The 18550-nt window shown below is 51.7% G+C and overlaps 2 protein-coding genes across 2 annotated transcripts in view; one reads left to right on the forward strand and one right to left on the reverse strand.

Annotated features, from left to right (window-relative positions):
• Nucleotides 1-981: 981 nt before the first annotated feature.
• Nucleotides 982-9953, forward strand: CXCR5 (C-X-C motif chemokine receptor 5). Its single transcript, XM_003212747.5, has 2 exons — nucleotides 982-1242; nucleotides 5053-9953. Exons 1-2 carry the CDS (start codon nucleotides 1204-1206, stop codon nucleotides 6127-6129), a joined length of 1116 nt encoding a protein of 371 aa, XP_003212795.1. The 5' UTR covers nucleotides 982-1203; the 3' UTR covers nucleotides 6130-9953.
• Nucleotides 9336-18550, reverse strand: part of BCL9L (BCL9 like) — a 43032-nt gene continuing 33817 nt past the window's right edge. Inside the window, exons 6-8 of the mRNA XM_085209433.1 lie at nucleotides 15907-18295; nucleotides 14841-15107; nucleotides 9336-13789 (exon numbers count right to left, since the gene is read on the reverse strand). Of these exons, the coding sequence (XP_085065559.1) occupies nucleotides 12630-13789; nucleotides 14841-15107; nucleotides 15907-18295 (3816 nt within the window). The 3' untranslated portion in view covers nucleotides 9336-12629. The remainder of the gene's footprint in view (nucleotides 13790-14840; nucleotides 15108-15906; nucleotides 18296-18550) is intronic.

Consider the following 18550-nt stretch of genomic DNA (forward strand, 5'->3'; position numbering starts at 1 on the left):
TTCCTACTATCAGGAAACCTTACACAAGTTAACATTTTTTGTTAGTCATAATATACAATCAGCTAGAGTATGTACTTGCAGCAGAATGTCAGAGTTCAGCAAGGAGCTGCTATGCACAGGCACCAAAACAGTCCTCAAATTTTATTGTTGAATTTAATTATAGTTGTATTCAATTATGGATCGCTTACCTGCTAGTATCCCGTAAAACGGCATTGTTTTTAATTTAACTGTATTTTATCTCAACTTATTTTTTGTCCATGTTTTCCTCTCCGTCACTTTTCCTACATTTAACAGGACAGCATCACACGGATCCTGTGCTTCATCTGTGGTAGCAATCACATAGTGCATATGTACTTGCAAGGGAAATTGTTGCCTGTGACCTCAGAGTGTGTTCCCTGAAACCTGTTCATCCCCAGCCCACTTCTAAGGGCTGGACTCACAGCCTGGGAGATGCCTCCTGCTAAGAACCACAAAGAGACAAAATCCAATAGTGATTGCCAGAGTAGTGTCTCCTTTCTCACTGGTGTGACTCCTGCCGGGCTTCTTGCTCGAACAGAGGCTCCAGCATGCTTCCTCAGATTAGAAACTTTCAGTTAACTTCTCAATTTGTTAGAAGCCTCTGCCCTTCCCCAGAACTGCAGTGCAGCCACTGAGGCAGAGCTTTCCATCAGCAAGGTCTGCACTCCAGTGTGAGTGCAGCAAGGGATGAAGTGGCAGGAGGAGATGGAGAACGGCTGTAGGTCCCTGAGGCTGAGGCCAGGAAGACACCAGCAGAGGATAAAGGTTATGCAGATGTGATTAATGGTGTCTGCAAAGTCTTACAAAGCTCCAGAGGGCATCCAGACCTGGTGAGATTTCGGTGGGGCACAGAGCTTTCAGATTGCCCTGGACTAGGGCAGTAGCAGCCAAGAACCCTGGAGGTTTGTAGGATGGAATTATGGACCTCATGGATCTTCTTGTTACAGGCCAAAGGAATGTGGATTTTTCAAGCATCACTGTGAAAATCGAAACAGTTAAGAAAAAGTGATAAAGTGAGAGGCCAATCTTTACAACATATAGGTCACCCTTCACTTGGAGCTCATTTGCCTTGCAAATACTGTATTGTTACTTGCTGGGTCCCTCCCTGCTCACTTAAATGACTAACTCCACCCCGAAAAAGAAGAACTTTTCTGACCTGCTGGAGGAGAGGCAGATCCTGACACCATGGGGCCTGTCAGCTACTCATCAGACACCTATGACTTGGTGAGTTTGGCCTGGCTTTGCTTGTTGGAGAGAACGAGGAGGTAGAGCTGGCAGAGCTGCGGGTGGGCTGAAGGACCTGGTTGCAATGTCACCGTCTTCTAATGGCTTCTGTTAGAAGCAAGAGGACCTGAGCAATTACTTACGTCCATGCAATTAGCCTTTATATCCCTTAATTCTGGACTTGAAGGATGGAGGAACTTAAAAGTGACACTGTTGTGTTTGTGGAGCGCTAATGCAATGCAACCCCTGACAGTCAGGAGGTGCAAAATGTTCCCGTGCAGAAACCCCCAAATCCCCAGCTCCTGTGGGAATGGCCAGAGCCTCCCCAGGACAGCACGACCGATGCCATCTTCTGCTCCGTGCTGCCCGTTGGTCCAAATGCTTCCCAGCTGGGATCCCATAGGGAAACTCATCTCTGCTCTCAGCACAGCTGTTGGCATGGACACAGCGTAGGGATAAAGCCTGCCTTCCCTGTGACTGAGGCTGCCTGAGGCTCTGCTGGGAGGGAAATACGCACTTAACTTACGAGAAGGGAATTAGAAAACGAGGAAGATAAATTGCAAACACTTCTTCTAACTGAGTCTGATGACACCATATTCTGCCCTGTAGTTCTCTGCGCTAAGGTTGCAGGTCAGAGACAGCAGCTGTACCTTTTAGAGCGCATTGTGCTGTCTGAGGGGAAGTCCACAGCAGTGCTATCATTAGCCAGATTCTATAACATTGCAACTCAGAATTTCTGTTTTCATATCGTGACTCTGTGCAGCAGACCTCAGTTTTTGTTTATTTTCTGTCTCAGAAGTGCTGGATTTAATTTTTACCTATTTTTCTGTCTCTTTCCTATACATTGAGGAAAAAAGAGAAGAACTGGGTGGGAAGGGGCCTTCCCTATCCTTTTTATTTGTTCTAATTTATCCAGCACAAAAAATCTATGGCAAACAGGGTTTGTTCTTCCATGGAACAGGCCATAGATCATACAGAGCAGTGCCACGTGTGGTTTGGGGGTGCCACACATTGCCATGTGCAGTGACTGCATCAACAGCATGTCCAGAGAGATCTGCAAAAAAGGCCTCAATGCTGTTCTAACAAAGCAGCGACACAAACCTGCAGTAACAGGAGAGGACCAGGTGACCAACAGGACAAATGCAGGCTGAAAACAATTGGAATGTTTGCACTGAGTGGGCATTTATCTCAGAATTGCCCAGCAAGTGCAGCAGGAATCCTGACCAAGCTTTGCAAAATTATGACCCCAATTCTCCATAGCAAGAAAACTTTGCCTGCTTAACCTTCCCTAGCTGCAGACTACACAAAGAAAAACGCTGCAGAAGGACCACTGAGATCTCCATGTGGTCTCCCGTGGTACTGAAGGCCAATTCTTATCACAGGGCAAATGTGGCTCAAGAGGCAAACAGGCATCAGCATGGCAGGAGCGTGGTGTGTGCTCTTATGTATGTGTTTCTCTCCTTCAGCCCCTAGAGAGCTGAGGAACAGGATTGCTGTCAATAGCTTGCAGAGCTGCACACCAATGTGGGCATTTCTGTTTTAAGGCTTTGGGAATGCGAGATGCTTCTCCTGGCCCTGGATGGGCTAAAAGGGAATGAGTCACTTGGAAAATCCCTAATAGCACAAGACTGCTGCTGCTCTTTTACAGGCAAATGTTTTGACTGCTGGCAGTGGTGCAGAACTGAGAAAAGCAGCTGATGTGCAGAGGAGGCCTGCGTGACTCTGCAGTGTGGGATAGAGGGGATCCCTGAACAAAGAGTGTGACAGGATCGTGCCTCCCATTGCCACAAATGCAGGCATGCATTTTACTGCTTAGTTTCAGGAAAAGGCCCCACTTTACTTTTGTGTTTCCCCAGCAGAGCACACACACAAATTGCTCTGGCTGTTACTACCTTTGCAAAGGTGCCCATGTGTGGACTATTTCCAGGTCAGGTGGCCACATGCTTCCAGTCTGAAAGGAGCAATCACAGCACAAGCCTTGGCTTGTTGCATTCGGTGCATCTCCTGCAGCTCTGGTCATCTGCCCTTCCAATCTGAGCCTGGATACACACATTTCATCCTTTCATGTTCATCTTCAACTCATCTCTGCTTGCTCCCACCCACACTCGTTGCTCGGAGATGCACATGAGAGGATGCCTCAGATAAAGCTCTGCTCACACTTCCTCTGCCCGCAGCGAGTGGCTTACAGTAAGAGCCCTACCTGCCATCTTATCTGCAATCAGATGGTGGCTGATAGTGGCCTCTGCACCTCCAGCTCTGACTGTAGGGTGACACTGGAAACCATTGTGCAGCCAAAGCCGTTTAACAACACACACACCTCTCACCTGCAGCTGCAGCATTCTGGCCAGCACACCCATCCGCTGCCCATCGTTTCACTTTTCCCTTTGAAACTGGAGTTGTTCAACCTCTCTCCAGTTAAGCTATACCCATTCCAACTTGTTCCCCCTGGGATTCTCCAGCATGATCACTCAAGTCCTGAGCAGCCCAGTTTGGTCATTGTGTCAAAGTGCTCAGAGAGGTGGCAGATGCCAAATGCCTGCAGACAGCCAAGGTCAGGCTGTTGGGGCTGTGAGCACTGCTGGAGCTGTGGGTGTCCCTGTGCACTGGGGAGTGGCACCAGGGTCTCTTTCAACTCAAACCATCCTATGATTTGACATTTTCCCCAAGGAATTGCTTACCCTGCTACCTTCCACTACCTGAGAACCACCCAAGCCTTTTGCACACGTTCAGTAATGCTTTGCAAACTTCGGCTTCTTCAACACCCCCAGGCTCCCCACACACGTGGTTTCAGCAGTGCAGCAGTTTGAGTTGAGCACTGCCACATCAGCTCCTTACCTGAGAAGGTTGCTTGCAGAGGCATCCAGCACATCACGAGGGGAAGGCTTTTAACTGAGAATAAATGCAATCACCCTTTCTAACGAGGTACAGTGCAGGACTTGAGGTTACTTGCAGTCACTTGACTTAGCACACGCAGGGAGAGGAGGAAAGGGCAAAAAATCCCCCCAAATTAGCTCTAAAGCTGTCTAAAGCAGGCCTAGTATTTTTAGATGGGAACTTTGGCTGCCGAGTGAAGGCGCAGCAGGTGCAAACAGCCACAGCTGGCAGTGAAAGGTATGAAAGCAGCAAGCAAAGACTTCCTCTGTGGTTGATGCTGAAGTCTCAGGGCTGGTCTCCAGAGAGGCTGTGGGTGGGGGAGTGCAAAACAACTATTGTGAAGCTCTTCCCGTTTTGTCAGTGATGGCTGAGCTTGCCACAAGCCTCCCGTGCTGAGTGTACATCTGAGCCCTTTGCTTTTGTTAGCAGCAAGTTTCTGCCAAGTGCCCAAGGACAGAGCATGCCCACCATCTGCAGCAGCTCTGCCACGCTTTCCTTACCGGCTGTCAGCCCAAGGTCTGAGTGATGTTTTCAGATTCCCTTTCTGGCTTTGACTGCAATTAATTCAGAACTACGGGGTTCACCAGCAGAGCAGGTTTCCCTTCCCGAAATCATCCTCGTAGCTGTGGCATCCCAGTTCCTCAGATGCATTCACTCCTCCAGTCGTTTTGTACCTGTCAGCAGGCAGGACGGGCTGTGCTACAAGTAGGGAAAAAAAGTCAGAGAAGAGTTCTGTGTGTTGTAAAAAATCAAATGCCTCCAGCAAATAGCTCACCAAAAAACAGAAGTTGAAAGTGGTTCTCTGGAAGCCAGAATATCCCCAAGTGTGCTAACTGGCAATTAGGGAGTGTGCAGCCCCTCCCAGTGGGAGATTTCGGTGATTGGGTTCTTCTGTTCAGAAACTGCCCTCCTGTAACCAGACCCTCTGTTCTCCAGAGCCAGGTGGAGCTGAGCGGTTTCTACGAGGCTGAGAACAGCACTCCTCCTTTGGAAGGCTACTTTTGCTTCAATTCGGCTTCATCTGTGGTTGGCAACCAGAGAGACCCCTTCAGGAAGGTCTTCATACCGCTCGCCTATCTGCTTATGTTCGTGTTGGGAACTGTGGGCAATGCCCTGGTCCTTGTCATTTTAGAGAGGTTCAAGCGGTCTCGAACAACCACTGAAAACTTCCTCTTCCACCTCACCCTGGCCAACTTGGCACTGCTGCTCACCTTCCCCTTCAGCGTGGTTGAAAGCCTGGCTGGGTGGGTGTTTGGGACTTTCCTCTGCAAGATCCTCAGTGCGGTCCACAAGATCAATTTCTACTGCAGCAGCATGCTGCTGGGCTGCATTGCAGTGGACCGCTACCTGGCCATCGTGTACGCAATCCACACCTACCGCAAACGCAGAGCTCGCTCCATCCACCTCACCTGCACGGCCATCTGGCTCTGCTCCCTGCTCCTCACCTTACCCGATCTCATCTTCATGGAAGTCTGGACAGATGAGAGCAACCGCAGCATCTGCTATTTTCCAGAGGCTGGGATTCATGGCAACAACGCGTGGCTGGCAACTCGCTTCCTGTACCACAGCGTGGGTTTCTTCATGCCCCTGCTGGTCATGTGTTACTGCTACATGGCCATCGTCCGCGCTCTGTGTCATTCCCAACGCCTGCAAAGGCAGAAAGCTGTCCGTGTAGCCATCCTGGTCACCGGTGTGTTCCTGTTCTGCTGGAGCCCATACCACATCGTCATCTTTCTGAACACCCTTACCAAGCTAGAAGCCTTCACCAAGAACTGCCTGCTAGAAGATCAGCTGGACACCGCCATCATGGTGACAGAGGCCATCGGCTTCACACACTGCTGCCTCAACCCCATCATTTATGCCTTTATAGGGGTCAAGTTCCGTAATGACTTCTTCCGTATCCTGCACGAGCTGGGCTGCATAAGCCAGGAGACCCTACAAGAGATCCTAGAGGTGACAAGGAAGGGCTGCGGAATCGAGTCTGACAACACCACCTCTATCTCCACTTTCTAACTCAGAAAGGTTGCTGCAGGACCAAAATGGCCTGCCCAGTAGCATATGTGCTGTGTCCCAGTCCTAAGTTTTACAAGTGTCCCCACCACTCTTTTTACTCCTTGGGAAACCGAGGTCTGATAGCCACCTAACACCCAAATCCCACCGCATCGCTTCTGTGGTTCCTTCTGGTTCACATATGTACCAAAATCTGTCTGGCAGCTGTTGGCAAATGCCGACTGTCCGATTGTCACTCTGGCCGGGATGGAGGAACCAAAGCAGGTTGAACCTGTTGTTACCACATCTCCATCACCAAACTGACTGCAGGAGTCCTGTGCACAGAGCCAGATGCAAGACTGAGTCACAGGGCGGGAGGGGGAGGGCAGGAAAAACGCACGGCCAAGTGGAAGCTGCATCAGTGAGTGAGGGCTGAGGAAAGGACAAAGCAGGTTCCCATCTCACCTGCTCATGTCACTGAAGACATGCCCAAAGAAAGCAGTGGGGGACAATTGCCATGGTAGCTAGAGCGAGAGATGCAGGTAAGACCATCAGGGTACCCAGAGCTCATCCCAGTGACAAAGGCCACACGGTCTGTGGATGGAATATTGCTCCTCCTGCTGCATGACGTCCTGCCATCCAGTCACAGCACATCGCTTTTCCCAGCGCAGCTCACTCCAGGAGGCCTTGGACTTTGACTGCTGCAAATTCCTGACATCAGCCACATCCTTCCCTGTTCACTTGATTTCTTCACAGCTACATTTGCTGAAGCAAATGCCTGAGTATGCAAAAGCTGTCTTTTAAAGATGACTGTCTGAACAGATGGCTCAGTCTTGTGACTGAGCACGGAGAAAATGAACCACACATCTTTGTGAGGCTGACGGTGTAACCATTTTTTTCCCCCCTTTTCCTTTTGCAGCTCATTGTACATCGCTTTGTGCATTCTGCCCCACAGTATGGTAAAACACAGAAGACGACCTAATTTGCATCATTTCTGTTTGTTTTCAGTGGGCTGAGGGGCAGTGCTGCATTTTGCTTAGAACTGTGTTTTCAGGTATCCATGCTCCACCTGCACACACAGGGCCTTTGGAAATGGGGTGCATCCAATATCCAGGTTCACATAGAACAATCCTAAGTGCTGATTTTGCCCTGCACTATGGGCATCCAGCAATATCAGGGCTTCTCAATAACAAGCTGGTCCAAAACAAGAGTGGCTGCTTTATACCATCATTAATGATGGCACTGCAAGCTGACACGCAGGGCAGCCCCAACAGACTTGTGCAGCTTGCTGCTTCCTACTAAGTCTTGTCAGAGAAATGTGTCAGCAGGTACACAGTGCTGTTCCTTACATTTTTCTCATTAGCCAAGCATTGCTTTGGCCTCCACTTAATGACAGTCACACACACACTGTCATACGAGAATGACCCCAACCACTGGAACACATTAAAATCTGCTGTTCTACTCACCTCACTGCTTATGCTTAGTTGGCACAATACCAGTTTTGCCACTGCAGGAGGGATTTTTGTGTCTAAATCACCATATCCTCACCATACCCAGAGTCACCCTGCAGACAGCAGGCATTACAGAGTGGGTCACGTCAGACTATCCCAGCTCAGGCAGAGTCTGAATGAGCTGCTTACAGATTCTGACATGACAAGGAAACTCCTGAAATGTAAGGCATTCACAGAATGAACAATCCCCCAGGGCCCAGCCCAGCCCTGCAGAGCATCTCCTACAGCAGCACGCTGTTCCTATTCCCCGTGAGGCCCAGGGGACGTCACTGGGGTGTTTCAGCAGAGCACCCTGCCCCACACAGCGGCCGTGGGGCCGTGACAGGCAGCAGAGCGTGCACAAAGCGCGAGCCAGTGAATGCATGAATGAACGTGTGCCTGGGAGTGCTGCAGAACTGGGGCTCCCCACACGCCCTCGTGCAGCTCGCTGTGACTCACACAGGGTTTCATTTTCCTTATCAAGAAGAGGACCTGCATCCTCACCCTGATCCCCCAGTGCTTGCAGCTGGGCCCCGCTCCGTCACCCACCGCTGCCCAGGAGGGGTGGCTGGGAGCAGGTGTGCTCAAACAGCGCTGGGACAGGATCTGCAGCAACGGGGAACAGAAGAAAATGAGGCTGTTTCTCACTGACAGCAGTTGAAGAAGAATTGCTTCGAGCCACAGAGACAAGAGCAGCCATGTCCGCCCCACAGCCCCACGTCATGGTGGCGGCTCTGCCCACACCGCTCCATGGGCACCCTGTGGGCTGAGACCAGGCCGTGGGGCTTTGGCAGCACGGACGTTTGTGAGCAACCACGTTTGGGGAAGAGTAATATCTCATGGAAAATCTCTGACCAACACTGTGAGACCACTGCCACCAAACCACAGTGATGCCTTAGCTTCACATCAAGGTCACATATCCCACTAGTTTGGTGGCTTTGTTGCTCTTCTTACCATTTTAATACAAACATTAAAGACTAAAATAAGTTTTGTTACTTACATACATTGACTACACCCTGTATTTTACGAGGGCTGCTCCGAAAGTAATGCCTCCTGTTTTATGATGTCAGCCCACCACATCAGAGGCGGATGCTGGTGGTACAGCAGGAGAGGTGGAACCTTCCCACCAATATCCATTCCATGCTGTTGTCGTGTGACAGATGGCAGCAGAGGGGCAGCCTGACACAGTGGTGTCTGACATGGAAGTGCAGATGAAGCAAAGGTGTGTCACTGAATTCCGCCATACAGAAAAAATGTCACCCACTGATATCCACTGATGCTTGGTAAGTTTCTGGAGACCAAACAGAATGCATAGCTCATGGTAGGGACTATGTTGAAAAAATAGCATGTTGTAGCTGAGAATTTGCTCTATCAAGCAGAGTTACTGTGCTCACTGTATCAACTGTAGTTTACATGGAAATATATAGGAAGCATTACTCTCAGAGTGACTTATGTACATGCAGCCCAGGGAAGCCAAAAGGTTGGACACCCATGGGCTAGAGGATGGGCTGGTACAGCAGAGGATGGGACAGAACAACAGCACAGCCCAGACTTAGGCAGCAAAATCCTCCTTAGGACAAGGAACCACACAGAGCTGCATGGTCGGGCCATCCACTCCATGCAGACTATGGCAAGCATCTCCTGCTGACTGCTGAGAGCAGAATCTCACAGCAAGGAAGCTCCAGCTGAGGTGAACAACCCTGCAGGACATCACACAGACCACAGACGAGAGGCAAGAGATCAGGTTTTGAAATTTGTCTTTTTAATAAAAAGGCACCTATAAAACAGGTCAATACATTACAGGCAGCACAGATACCCAAAAACAAGCCTAAAAATTGTTTCAAATAAAAACCAATAAGATGTCTTCACATATTGTATTTATATATTTATATTTATATATATATTTATATAATGGTACAAAATGACTGGGGAAGTTTCTCCATGGGATGATAGAGAACAGGTCAGTCACCATTACCTCAATGTGAAAGCTAATTCCAGGTGCTTGATTATTCGACTGAAAAATGCCGTTTCCCAATGATTACTTTTTGGAGCTGAAAAAACATTAACGTCATGGTTAAAACATGGGCAAACCTTTTACTGTGATTAGGTGGAGTCAGTACACAGAACTCAAGCTGAGATGCTGAGCAATAAACTACAAGACATGAGAACAGACACAGCTCACAGCAGCGGGCAACCAGCTGAAGGCAATCTGCCCCAGCCTGATAGGGTTAGTGCTGCTCTCGGGCACAGCTGGGAGCAATGTCCAGGCAGAGGTGCTCCACAGCACCTCCTCTCCCCACATTTCACCCATCACAGCAGTCAGGGTAGGGCTGGCTGGCTTTAGGGCAGCACGATTTTGCAGAAGAGCCCTGACTGCTGTTTTGCAAGTCCACAGCTCTGTAATAATGCCAGGATTTCCCTTTTGTATACAGGCCTGCTGAGTTGAAAGGCTTTACTTCTTAGTTATTTATCACTGGAGGACAGGTGTCCCTCCTGCTGTCAGGCTGCCCAGGGTCTGCAGGAACGTACCGGCAGGCAGAGATCTCAACGGGGCCAATAGAACAGACCAACAAAAAACTTTCCTTGTATAGAAAATAGTATGGCTTAAAATTAACTGAGACTAGCTGGTAGGTGATGAGCAGGGCAGGGGGCTGGCAGTGGTATTTGGATGTCTACGAGCAAATACTGGCAGCCAACACCCCGAGGAGCAGCCAAGAGAAGCCACAGCCATTCAGGCCACTCAAGTTGAGAAAAAGCTGCATACATTTAAGCCACATTCTCCCATGTGAAATGCATACTCTGGAAGGATGGAGAACTCAAACAGCTACAACATCAGGTCCAAAGCACGCTGACTTAGCCCTGGGTTGAAGACTATTCCTCTTTGCTCTAAATGCCAAGGCAGGGATGAGCACTTTGTTCCTTTGAAAATGATGCTCAGTCAGATTGCAAACACCACAAAGCACGAGAGCAGAGTGAAGTCCTTTCTCAAATCTAGAGCTGCACTTCCAACCTCGTACTGCTCTCTACAAAATATCCCATTGGCTCAAGGTATTCCTCATTAGATTAGGTTATGTGGCTACATCTCGTTACAGATCTGATCAACACAGCCACTGGGTTGACATTTCAGCACCCAACAGCTTTCTCTAGCAGCTTGCAAGATGACAAAAAGTTCTGCCATTCCCTCCCTACTTGACAATCTCCCTTTTCTTCTGTGGTATCTAATAGGGAAAAGTGAGTGCTGCTACAAGAGAGGTAGTAAGCAAAGTTTGGCTTTGCAGAGATTATCCTCCGACTGGTGTTCATGTGGCAATCAAATGCCCTGAGTTCACAGTGGGATACCCATGGGGTACACCATGCTGGAATGGGGTCCTGCAGAGATCCAGAGACCCTATGAGTGCAGAAGGGCACGTACTTAATCCTACAGCCCCTTCAGTGAACAAACACAGGAAAGAACACCAGTGCTGCGTGCAGGAAGACCTTACAAAATGGAGGATGGGGAGGGTGAAGCACATCCAGAAAAGCCTGAGTTGTTCAAACAGCTCCCACCAGCCTGGGAATAAGAACCTCAGCCTCTTCGATCAGAAACTTAGGGCAGCCTGTGGGCAGCTCATGGCACGCAGCTGGCATCGCACAACACAGCTCTGATTCAGAAATGCAGTAGTGCATGCAGGGCCAGGTGGGATGGGGCCCTGGGCAGCCTGAGCTGGTGGGGGGCAGCCCTGCCCATGGCCGGGGGTGGCACTGGGTGGGCTCTGAGCTCCTCTCCAACCTGAGCCGTTCTATGACCTTCAACAGCAGTGCAGGGCTGCTGCAGAGAGCTCAGGGCAAGGAGGGGCAGAAGACCCCTGTGAAAGCCTGGAGGAAGGCAGTGTGAGGAAGGAAGACCTGGGAGACCAACTGACAGCAGAGGGAGAGAGGATGTGGCACGGTCATGGAGGGTGATGGGTGGTGAAGGACTGGTGTAGGAAGGCTGCAAAAGAGCAGGGTTCCCAGCTAGCCTCTCCTGGAAGCACAGGAATGAAAGTTCCAGCTCAGCTCAGAGTCTCTCCATCCCTACACACTGGCCTGCATGACGGGAAAGGAAAGGCCCAGAGACAACACGGCTGATGGAGACCTTCAGGCCCAGCACGTGATTACCAGCAGAGCCTGGATCATTGCTGCCTGTGTCAGCTGGCTGGCATCCTCCCTTTCACAGCCAAAGCAGCAGTGATAGCTGTATCCTAAGAAGCTGCAGCCATATGAGCACTGTTCCAGTGGCCGGGGCCACAGCTCTGACCTGCCCAATGGTCCTCAGCCACCAGCTGTGTTCTCGTGCCCAGCACAGCCTCCACAGGGGCCTGAGATCTGCATGGAGGCGAACACCCTGCACGAGCAAAGCATTCCAACACAAAGAGTCGCTCTACAGTGGGATCTCCCATTGCCCTGCACACCCTGGAGGATCCTCCTGGCCCACCAAGGAAAGCTTTCAATCCTTGTACACTGTTGCCTTTAGCATTTTTTTTTTCTTTTTTTTTTTTCTTAAACATGTTTTGAGGCTTCTATTAAAACACAGAAATACAGAACAATTAAAAACCAGCACAAGTTTTGCCTTTCTCAGCGACCTATTTACAGCTAGTTCCCAAAACCCTCTTACACAGTTTGGTTGCTTAAAAGGAAAAAACGGGAGAGAGAAGGAAACAAAATGACAAAACAAACAAAGAACTAAACAAAAACAAGGAAAGAAAAACATTTGAAGGAGGAAAATAATAAACTGCCACGGAGTCTGGAAGTCCCTGGTCACCACACAGGGTTCAAAATTAACAGCCCCATTCCCAGTCCCTCCACCCTCTCCTTCCCCCTGAAAAAAGAAAGGAAAAAAGAAAAAGAAAAAAAAAAAACAAACCCAATTCACATCAAGTTTACTGCACATCTGGTTTTCTGTATAGAGGCAAATCCGATATGAAAAGCATCCCACTTGGTGTCCTCCACTGGCGTCGGCCCCCAACCCGCCCCCAACGAAAGGTTTAAAAACATCTGTACAATCAGGCCCATGCTTTAGAAAGGCAGGTTAGCCATGTTCCCCGGCCCGGGGATGTAACTCATTTGGCTGTCCAGGGAGACGCTCCTCTGCCTCATCTGGTGTGTGACCATTAGGTTCTGCTGCGGTGGGGGTCCCATGAGAGAGCCCTGAGGTGACATGATGTGTCCTGTCTGGGCATACATCTCCCCTGACACAGACATGCTCCTCTGCTTGGCCTGCATCAGCATGAAATTCTGCTGGGCCATCAGGCTCTGCTGCGGAGACATCATGCCCTGATGCATGCTGTTGCCCATCATGCCTTGCTGGGGCGGTATGCCTGTCCTGCCCAGCATGGGCACTTGTCCAGGATGGCACATGGGCATGCCGAGTCCCCTCTGCACGCCCTGCTGCCCCGGAAGGCTGGGGGCATTCATACCTGGCCTCACGGGGGGCTGATCAGCCATCATGTTCTGCAGGTTCATGAGGTGGAGGTTGGAAGGCTGTGATTTGGGTGCTTGGCTGTCACTCTTGGGGAAATACTGCAAGGTGCTGCTTGGCTTCTCCGACGGGATGATCCTGGAGAGGTCAAACTCGGGGATGCCCGTGGGTGTGGGCCGGATGACCTCACTGAGCTCAGGATCGTTCAGTACCGATGCCACCCCGGGGAGCACAGCTGGGTAGGGCTCGCCGATCCGAGGAGGGATGTTCTTGCCCATCATGTGCTGCTGAGGAGGCATCTGGCCGGGCTGCTGGGTAGGAAGGTCCTCGGGAGGCAGTGACATTCCCGGTGGGAAATGCTGCTGCATGCCAGGGCCACCTGCCCCACCAGGGGCCATGGGCATGCTTCCTGCAGGAGACTGCATGGCGTTGTGGGGCTGCTGCATGCGGGGGAACACGAGCTGGTTGGAAGGAATCATCTGTGAACTGTTGGGCACGGGGCCGCACTGCTGGTTCAGCGAGTCCTGGGGCCCTGGGGGCAGCATCATGGGGTTCTGGGGGGGCACACCTGGCCCCGGCGCACTCGGGTGCATAGGAATGTTGGAGCCTAGTGGGTTTGGGGAGGACATCATAGAAGTAGGGGGTGGTTCGTGGGAAAGAGGCTGCTGACCAGGCAGGTTGATTCCCATGGGGCTCTGGGAGGATCCAGGTCCCACGGAGTTTAAGTGCAGCTGATTTGTTTGATTCCCTGTCACACCTAAGGAGAGGAAAAAGAGAGAAGGGTTAACTCTGCCCACAGACCTCCACCCTGTGGAGCCCGCTGGGACCTACTGCTCAGAAAGCCCTGAGCTCCAAGGAAGGGGACACCAGCAGGACTTGCAAAGCATCAACATCCAAAAGAAGCGCTCCAAACTTCAGCTCCCCAAGCCCACAAACAGCACAGAACGATTCCAGTTTTGCTCACTGCAATTCCGCACAAAGGAGTGAGCCTTTAGCACAGCCTTCCAGCTCCTCCTGTGATCACACACTGCTGAGTGGCAAGGAGGAACAAGACAGAAGCGCCAGCATCCCAACACAAGTGCTATCCAGGAGGGACAAACAGGCTCATCAGCAGAACAAACTGTTCACAAAAAGGCTCCGTTTGAAAGGCAGTATGTGCATTTGCATGCTCGTGGCCAAACCAAATGACTTCTTAGCAATCAAAGAGTCAACAAGTTGATCTTTCACTTTGAAAAACACTGAAAATATGTATCAAATAGCTTCAAACCCCAGAATCAAGTGGTACAGCCTGATGGAATTCCCCTTCCCCTTCATACCGAGCACAGAATGATGAAAGACAATAATTTGCCTAGCTGTCCTCATCACTGCCACCAGCTAGCGAAGCGTATCTGGCTGTCGCTTACTGAAATCACAACTGTGCTAAGATACAGCCTTGCCTGAGCGGGCACCTGGCCTCCACTGAAAGCCACAGGCTCCCAAGCCCTGCTCTGAGCACCCCTCTCCCGCTGCAGGTTCCAAGCAGCGGCCTTCTGCCTCATCCTGGGCCTGAGATCTCTCTACCTGCAGTGAAAACCCAGGGCCAACACATCCATGCTGTGTCAAAGATGTTTTGAAAGCTTCCAGAGCTCGTGGGAGAAGTGTGCCAGACTGGGTGATGTCCATCCAGGCAGCACAGACAAGACAAAAGCTGATGGACACTGTGGAGAAGTGAGCCAACTCTTAACAAACAAGGGGAAATTTCAGCTGTTTGAGAAGGAAGCTGATGAGAGAACACACCAACACAGCAGCCCAGCCCTACAGGCACATACCTGCCATACTTCCAGGTGGAAGCATAGGCCTGTCTGGCAGCAGCTCGTCATCAGAGGTGGCAATGGTTTTGATGGCATTGTGGTAGAGTGGTGTGGAGCTGGGCATGGCGTACTTGGACATCTGAGACATCATCAGAGAAAGGGGGTTCTGGGAGGGGGATGGATCTGGAGAGGAAGTAAAAGGCATGTTGGGGTTCATGGTGCTAGAGGCTGGTTGGTTGCTGGCTGGTGCAGAAGAACTACTCCTGGGCCCAGAAGGGAGAGAACCTGTAAGCAAGAGAGAGCACAGCTTAGCACTGCACACACTTAGCAGCTTCTCCTGTCAGACAGCAGCCCTGTTCCTTCCTTACAGTAGCTACCAAACAGCTGGCAAGTCCTCAGGACTCTGACGAGGCTCACACTCAAGAACTGTGATGGACTTCCTCTTCAAACTGCCCGTGACTTCCCAACTCAAACACATCTTTTTTTACCTGTATTACAGAGCACGAGCTAAACTACAGGCTGCACCATTTGCCTTTCAGATTACTCAAAAAGGCCCTTATTGTTACCCCTAGGGAAAAAAAGTACTCCTCAAAAATTAAGCACGAGTGTCTCCCCACTCCTGTGAGAGCATGCAGACATGGGGGAAAATGGCCTGGCAAAGGGGTGGCAGAATGCAAACACAGACCACAACAAATGTAACTCCTGCATCATTCCAATACATCACTTCCACGGCATCCACCCCAAGTCCTGCAGGTAGCACTTATCCATTCTTGTGCCTGACATCTCTGCTGACTGCCAGGGTAGAAACTGCTCTGCTATGCCAGTAGGCAGAGGCTGCAAATGCACTCTGGGCTGCCTGCAACAAGCAGCCACGTGAGCAGAGCAGGAAGGAGAGCAAGACCTGCTTCACAGGGTACAGGAAGAATGGGACTACAGCCAATCCAGGCAGGTTGGATTTGGGAGATGGGTGACCAGTGCTGATCCTACGGAGCTCTGATCGCAGGGTGCTTGTTCCAGGGTTCTGGATGCTCACACACTCACCAGAACACACGCAGGCACACTAGCACACAAGACACTGACATACCCTGATCCAGTCCTGCCATGGATGTGGAGGAGTTCATGCTGAGTGTCTGCTTGCTCTGGCTGACTCCTGGGCTGGGCATTGTGGGTTTGGGAGATGGCACCCAACCCGGGGAAGGAACAGCCATAGAAGGGGACTTCAGGCGGCTTGGTGAGCCAGTCGGAGAGCGGACATTAAGTGAGGAGCTCATCACCTGGGGAGACTTTAGGGGCCCAGACTGGTTAGAAGGTGGCATGCTGACCATCTGCGATGGCGTCTGCGGGGACTTGAGGTTGGCAGAGGGCGAAGTGACCAGTGGGGAGTGCACCTGGCTGAGGGTGGGGGACTTGAGGTGACCCATGCTAGGGGAGTTCATCTGACTGATGTTGATGGTGAGGTCGGAGGGCCGGCGGCCCAACCCCCGGGAAGGTGCTGGGTGCATATTGGCCAGGTTTCCTCCTTGTGCAGGAGCGGGATTGGAGGCTGGAGGCAGAGGGATGTGGCTGAGTCTAGTGGTACCACTGATGCTTCCGACAGGCATGGTGCCCTGCTCGGGGCTGAACATGTCTGAGGCACTGCCCATCTCCTGAGGCATGTTGGGGTAAGGTCCTTGCCCACTTGAGAAACCTTGTTGTCCTTGGCTGGGGAACTGGGAGGGAATCATCATTTTCTGCGGTCCCCCCAGCATTGCACTGCCGTTGCCATTCTGAGCCCTTGCCCTGGCCAGCTCCTCAGGGCTCATACCCTGATGGGCCATCATGTCAGGCCCCCTCATTTTCTGCGACATCATCATCTGCTGCTGGGGGGTCATCTGGACATTGAGGTTCATGTTCATGTTCATGTTGACATTCATGTTCATGTTGAGGTTGCCAGGGCCCATGGGTGCGTCCATGTCCCGAAGGCCTGACTGGCTCATAGGGGGACTCAGTATCCCACGAGTTCCTGCAAAATCCATTCCCATTGGGTTGCTGCTGAGGTTGTCCCCTGCTATCTGCCCAGCAAACATGGATGGATCCATCTGTCTGTGAGCCTGTATCATCCTCTCCATTTCCATACCCTGGCTCATGGAGTTGCTGGCCATCCCCATGGGCCTCTGCATTGCCACCGGGCGTTTCTCCATCAGCTGGTGCCGTAGAATCTCCTCCCTGGCACGTGGATTCATGAACCTTTCAGGGTCCCCCTGCCCTGACGGGTAGGGCAGGGAACCCTGTGGGAAGTTGCCGGGACCTCCCATCGGAGGCAGATCATCACTCCATCCCATGCCAGGCCTGACCGGTCTCTGCATGGCATTCATGGGACCAAGAGCATCCAAGGGCATGTTCTGCATCCCCCCAAAGCCAGAGACTCTCTGTATTTGATTTCCAGGGAATCGTGGCCCTGGGAAGGGTGGCCCTCCCCTTAGCTGCATAGGGTCCTGCACGTCCATGGGTCCCCGCAGCTGGCTGCCCATGCCTGGCGGCCACTGCTCCCCAGGCTTACTGTGGTAGGGTGGGGGGGGGCCACGCATCATCATGCTGCCCATAGATTGTGGAATCATGATTTCCTGCATGGGTCGGCCATGGATGCTGATCTGCTCCTCTTTTCGGCGCTTCTCCTCATAGTACTCTTCCTGCAACTTCCTCCAGGCCACTTGCTCTGGCGTCAAGCTGTCCTGGTTCAGCCGCTGCATCATCATGTTCATCTGCTGCCCCATGTCAGTGCCGGGGTGGTGGGGCACCTCGTGTTCCAGGCTGGGGCCACCAAGGCTCTGGGTCTGGGAAATCATGGACTGCAGAGGCTCTTCGTACTTCTTCATGCCTGCAGGAGGTGCGGGGGGCTGGGCAGGGGCAGCCTGTGGCTGAGGGGCTGTCCCACCCTCACCAGTGCTTTGGCTGGACTTCATGAACGGCTCAGCCTCCCCACTGCGCAGCAGCAGGCGCTCAATGTCCCGCAGGGTCTGCAGAGAGCGCTCCCGGTGCTCCAGCTGCTCCTTCGAGAGCCCTTCTGAGTTCATAGAGTTCCTGGAACCCAGACCTGCCTGCCCATTCCCCTGCATCCCTGAGCCCGGGCCCTCCCCGAGGAGGCTAGAGCTGGACGTGGCAGAGTCCACTTGCCCAGGCTGCATGGTGGTGGTGGATGCAGTGGGTGTATTGGGGTGGTTACTTCCAGGCTGGTTGCTGCCGCCGTTGTTTCCTAGAGAGTTGGGAGTCAGTTCTCTTCGGACATCTTCACTCGTGCCCTCCTGGGGCAGGTTGTTGGGTGCAGGTAGGGCTGTCTGACTGATGGCCTGAGGTGGAGGAGGAGGCTGCGGTGGAGGAGGCTGCGGCTGTGGCTGACTTGCTTGAGGTGCTGGTGGCTGAGACTGGGGAGTGTTGGCAGAAGGAGGGTTAATCGGAACCTGCTCAGCAACTCCCAGCACTTTAGGAGCTGGCGCCTGATAGAGAAAAGGGAAGACAAAGTGAGGATGAAAATGCTCTAGCTATTCTTCCCATACCCTATAGGAAAACAATTTGAAACACGCCACATGGCAGCTCTGCCTTCATTCCTCATGGGGAAGAAGCAGGCCCCATCACATGGCCTGGAAATACACAGTCATGTATTCTGCCCACATATCTGCGGGGCCACATATCGTGCTCCAGCCCAAATTCTTCACAATTTACAGTAACCAAGACTCGTTCTGAAGTGGCTT

The sequence above is a fragment of the Meleagris gallopavo genome, chromosome 26 (genome assembly GCF_905368555.1).
Source record: "Meleagris gallopavo chromosome 26, MGAL_WU_HG_1.1, whole genome shotgun sequence".
NCBI classification, from domain to species: domain Eukaryota; kingdom Metazoa; phylum Chordata; class Aves; order Galliformes; family Phasianidae; genus Meleagris; species Meleagris gallopavo.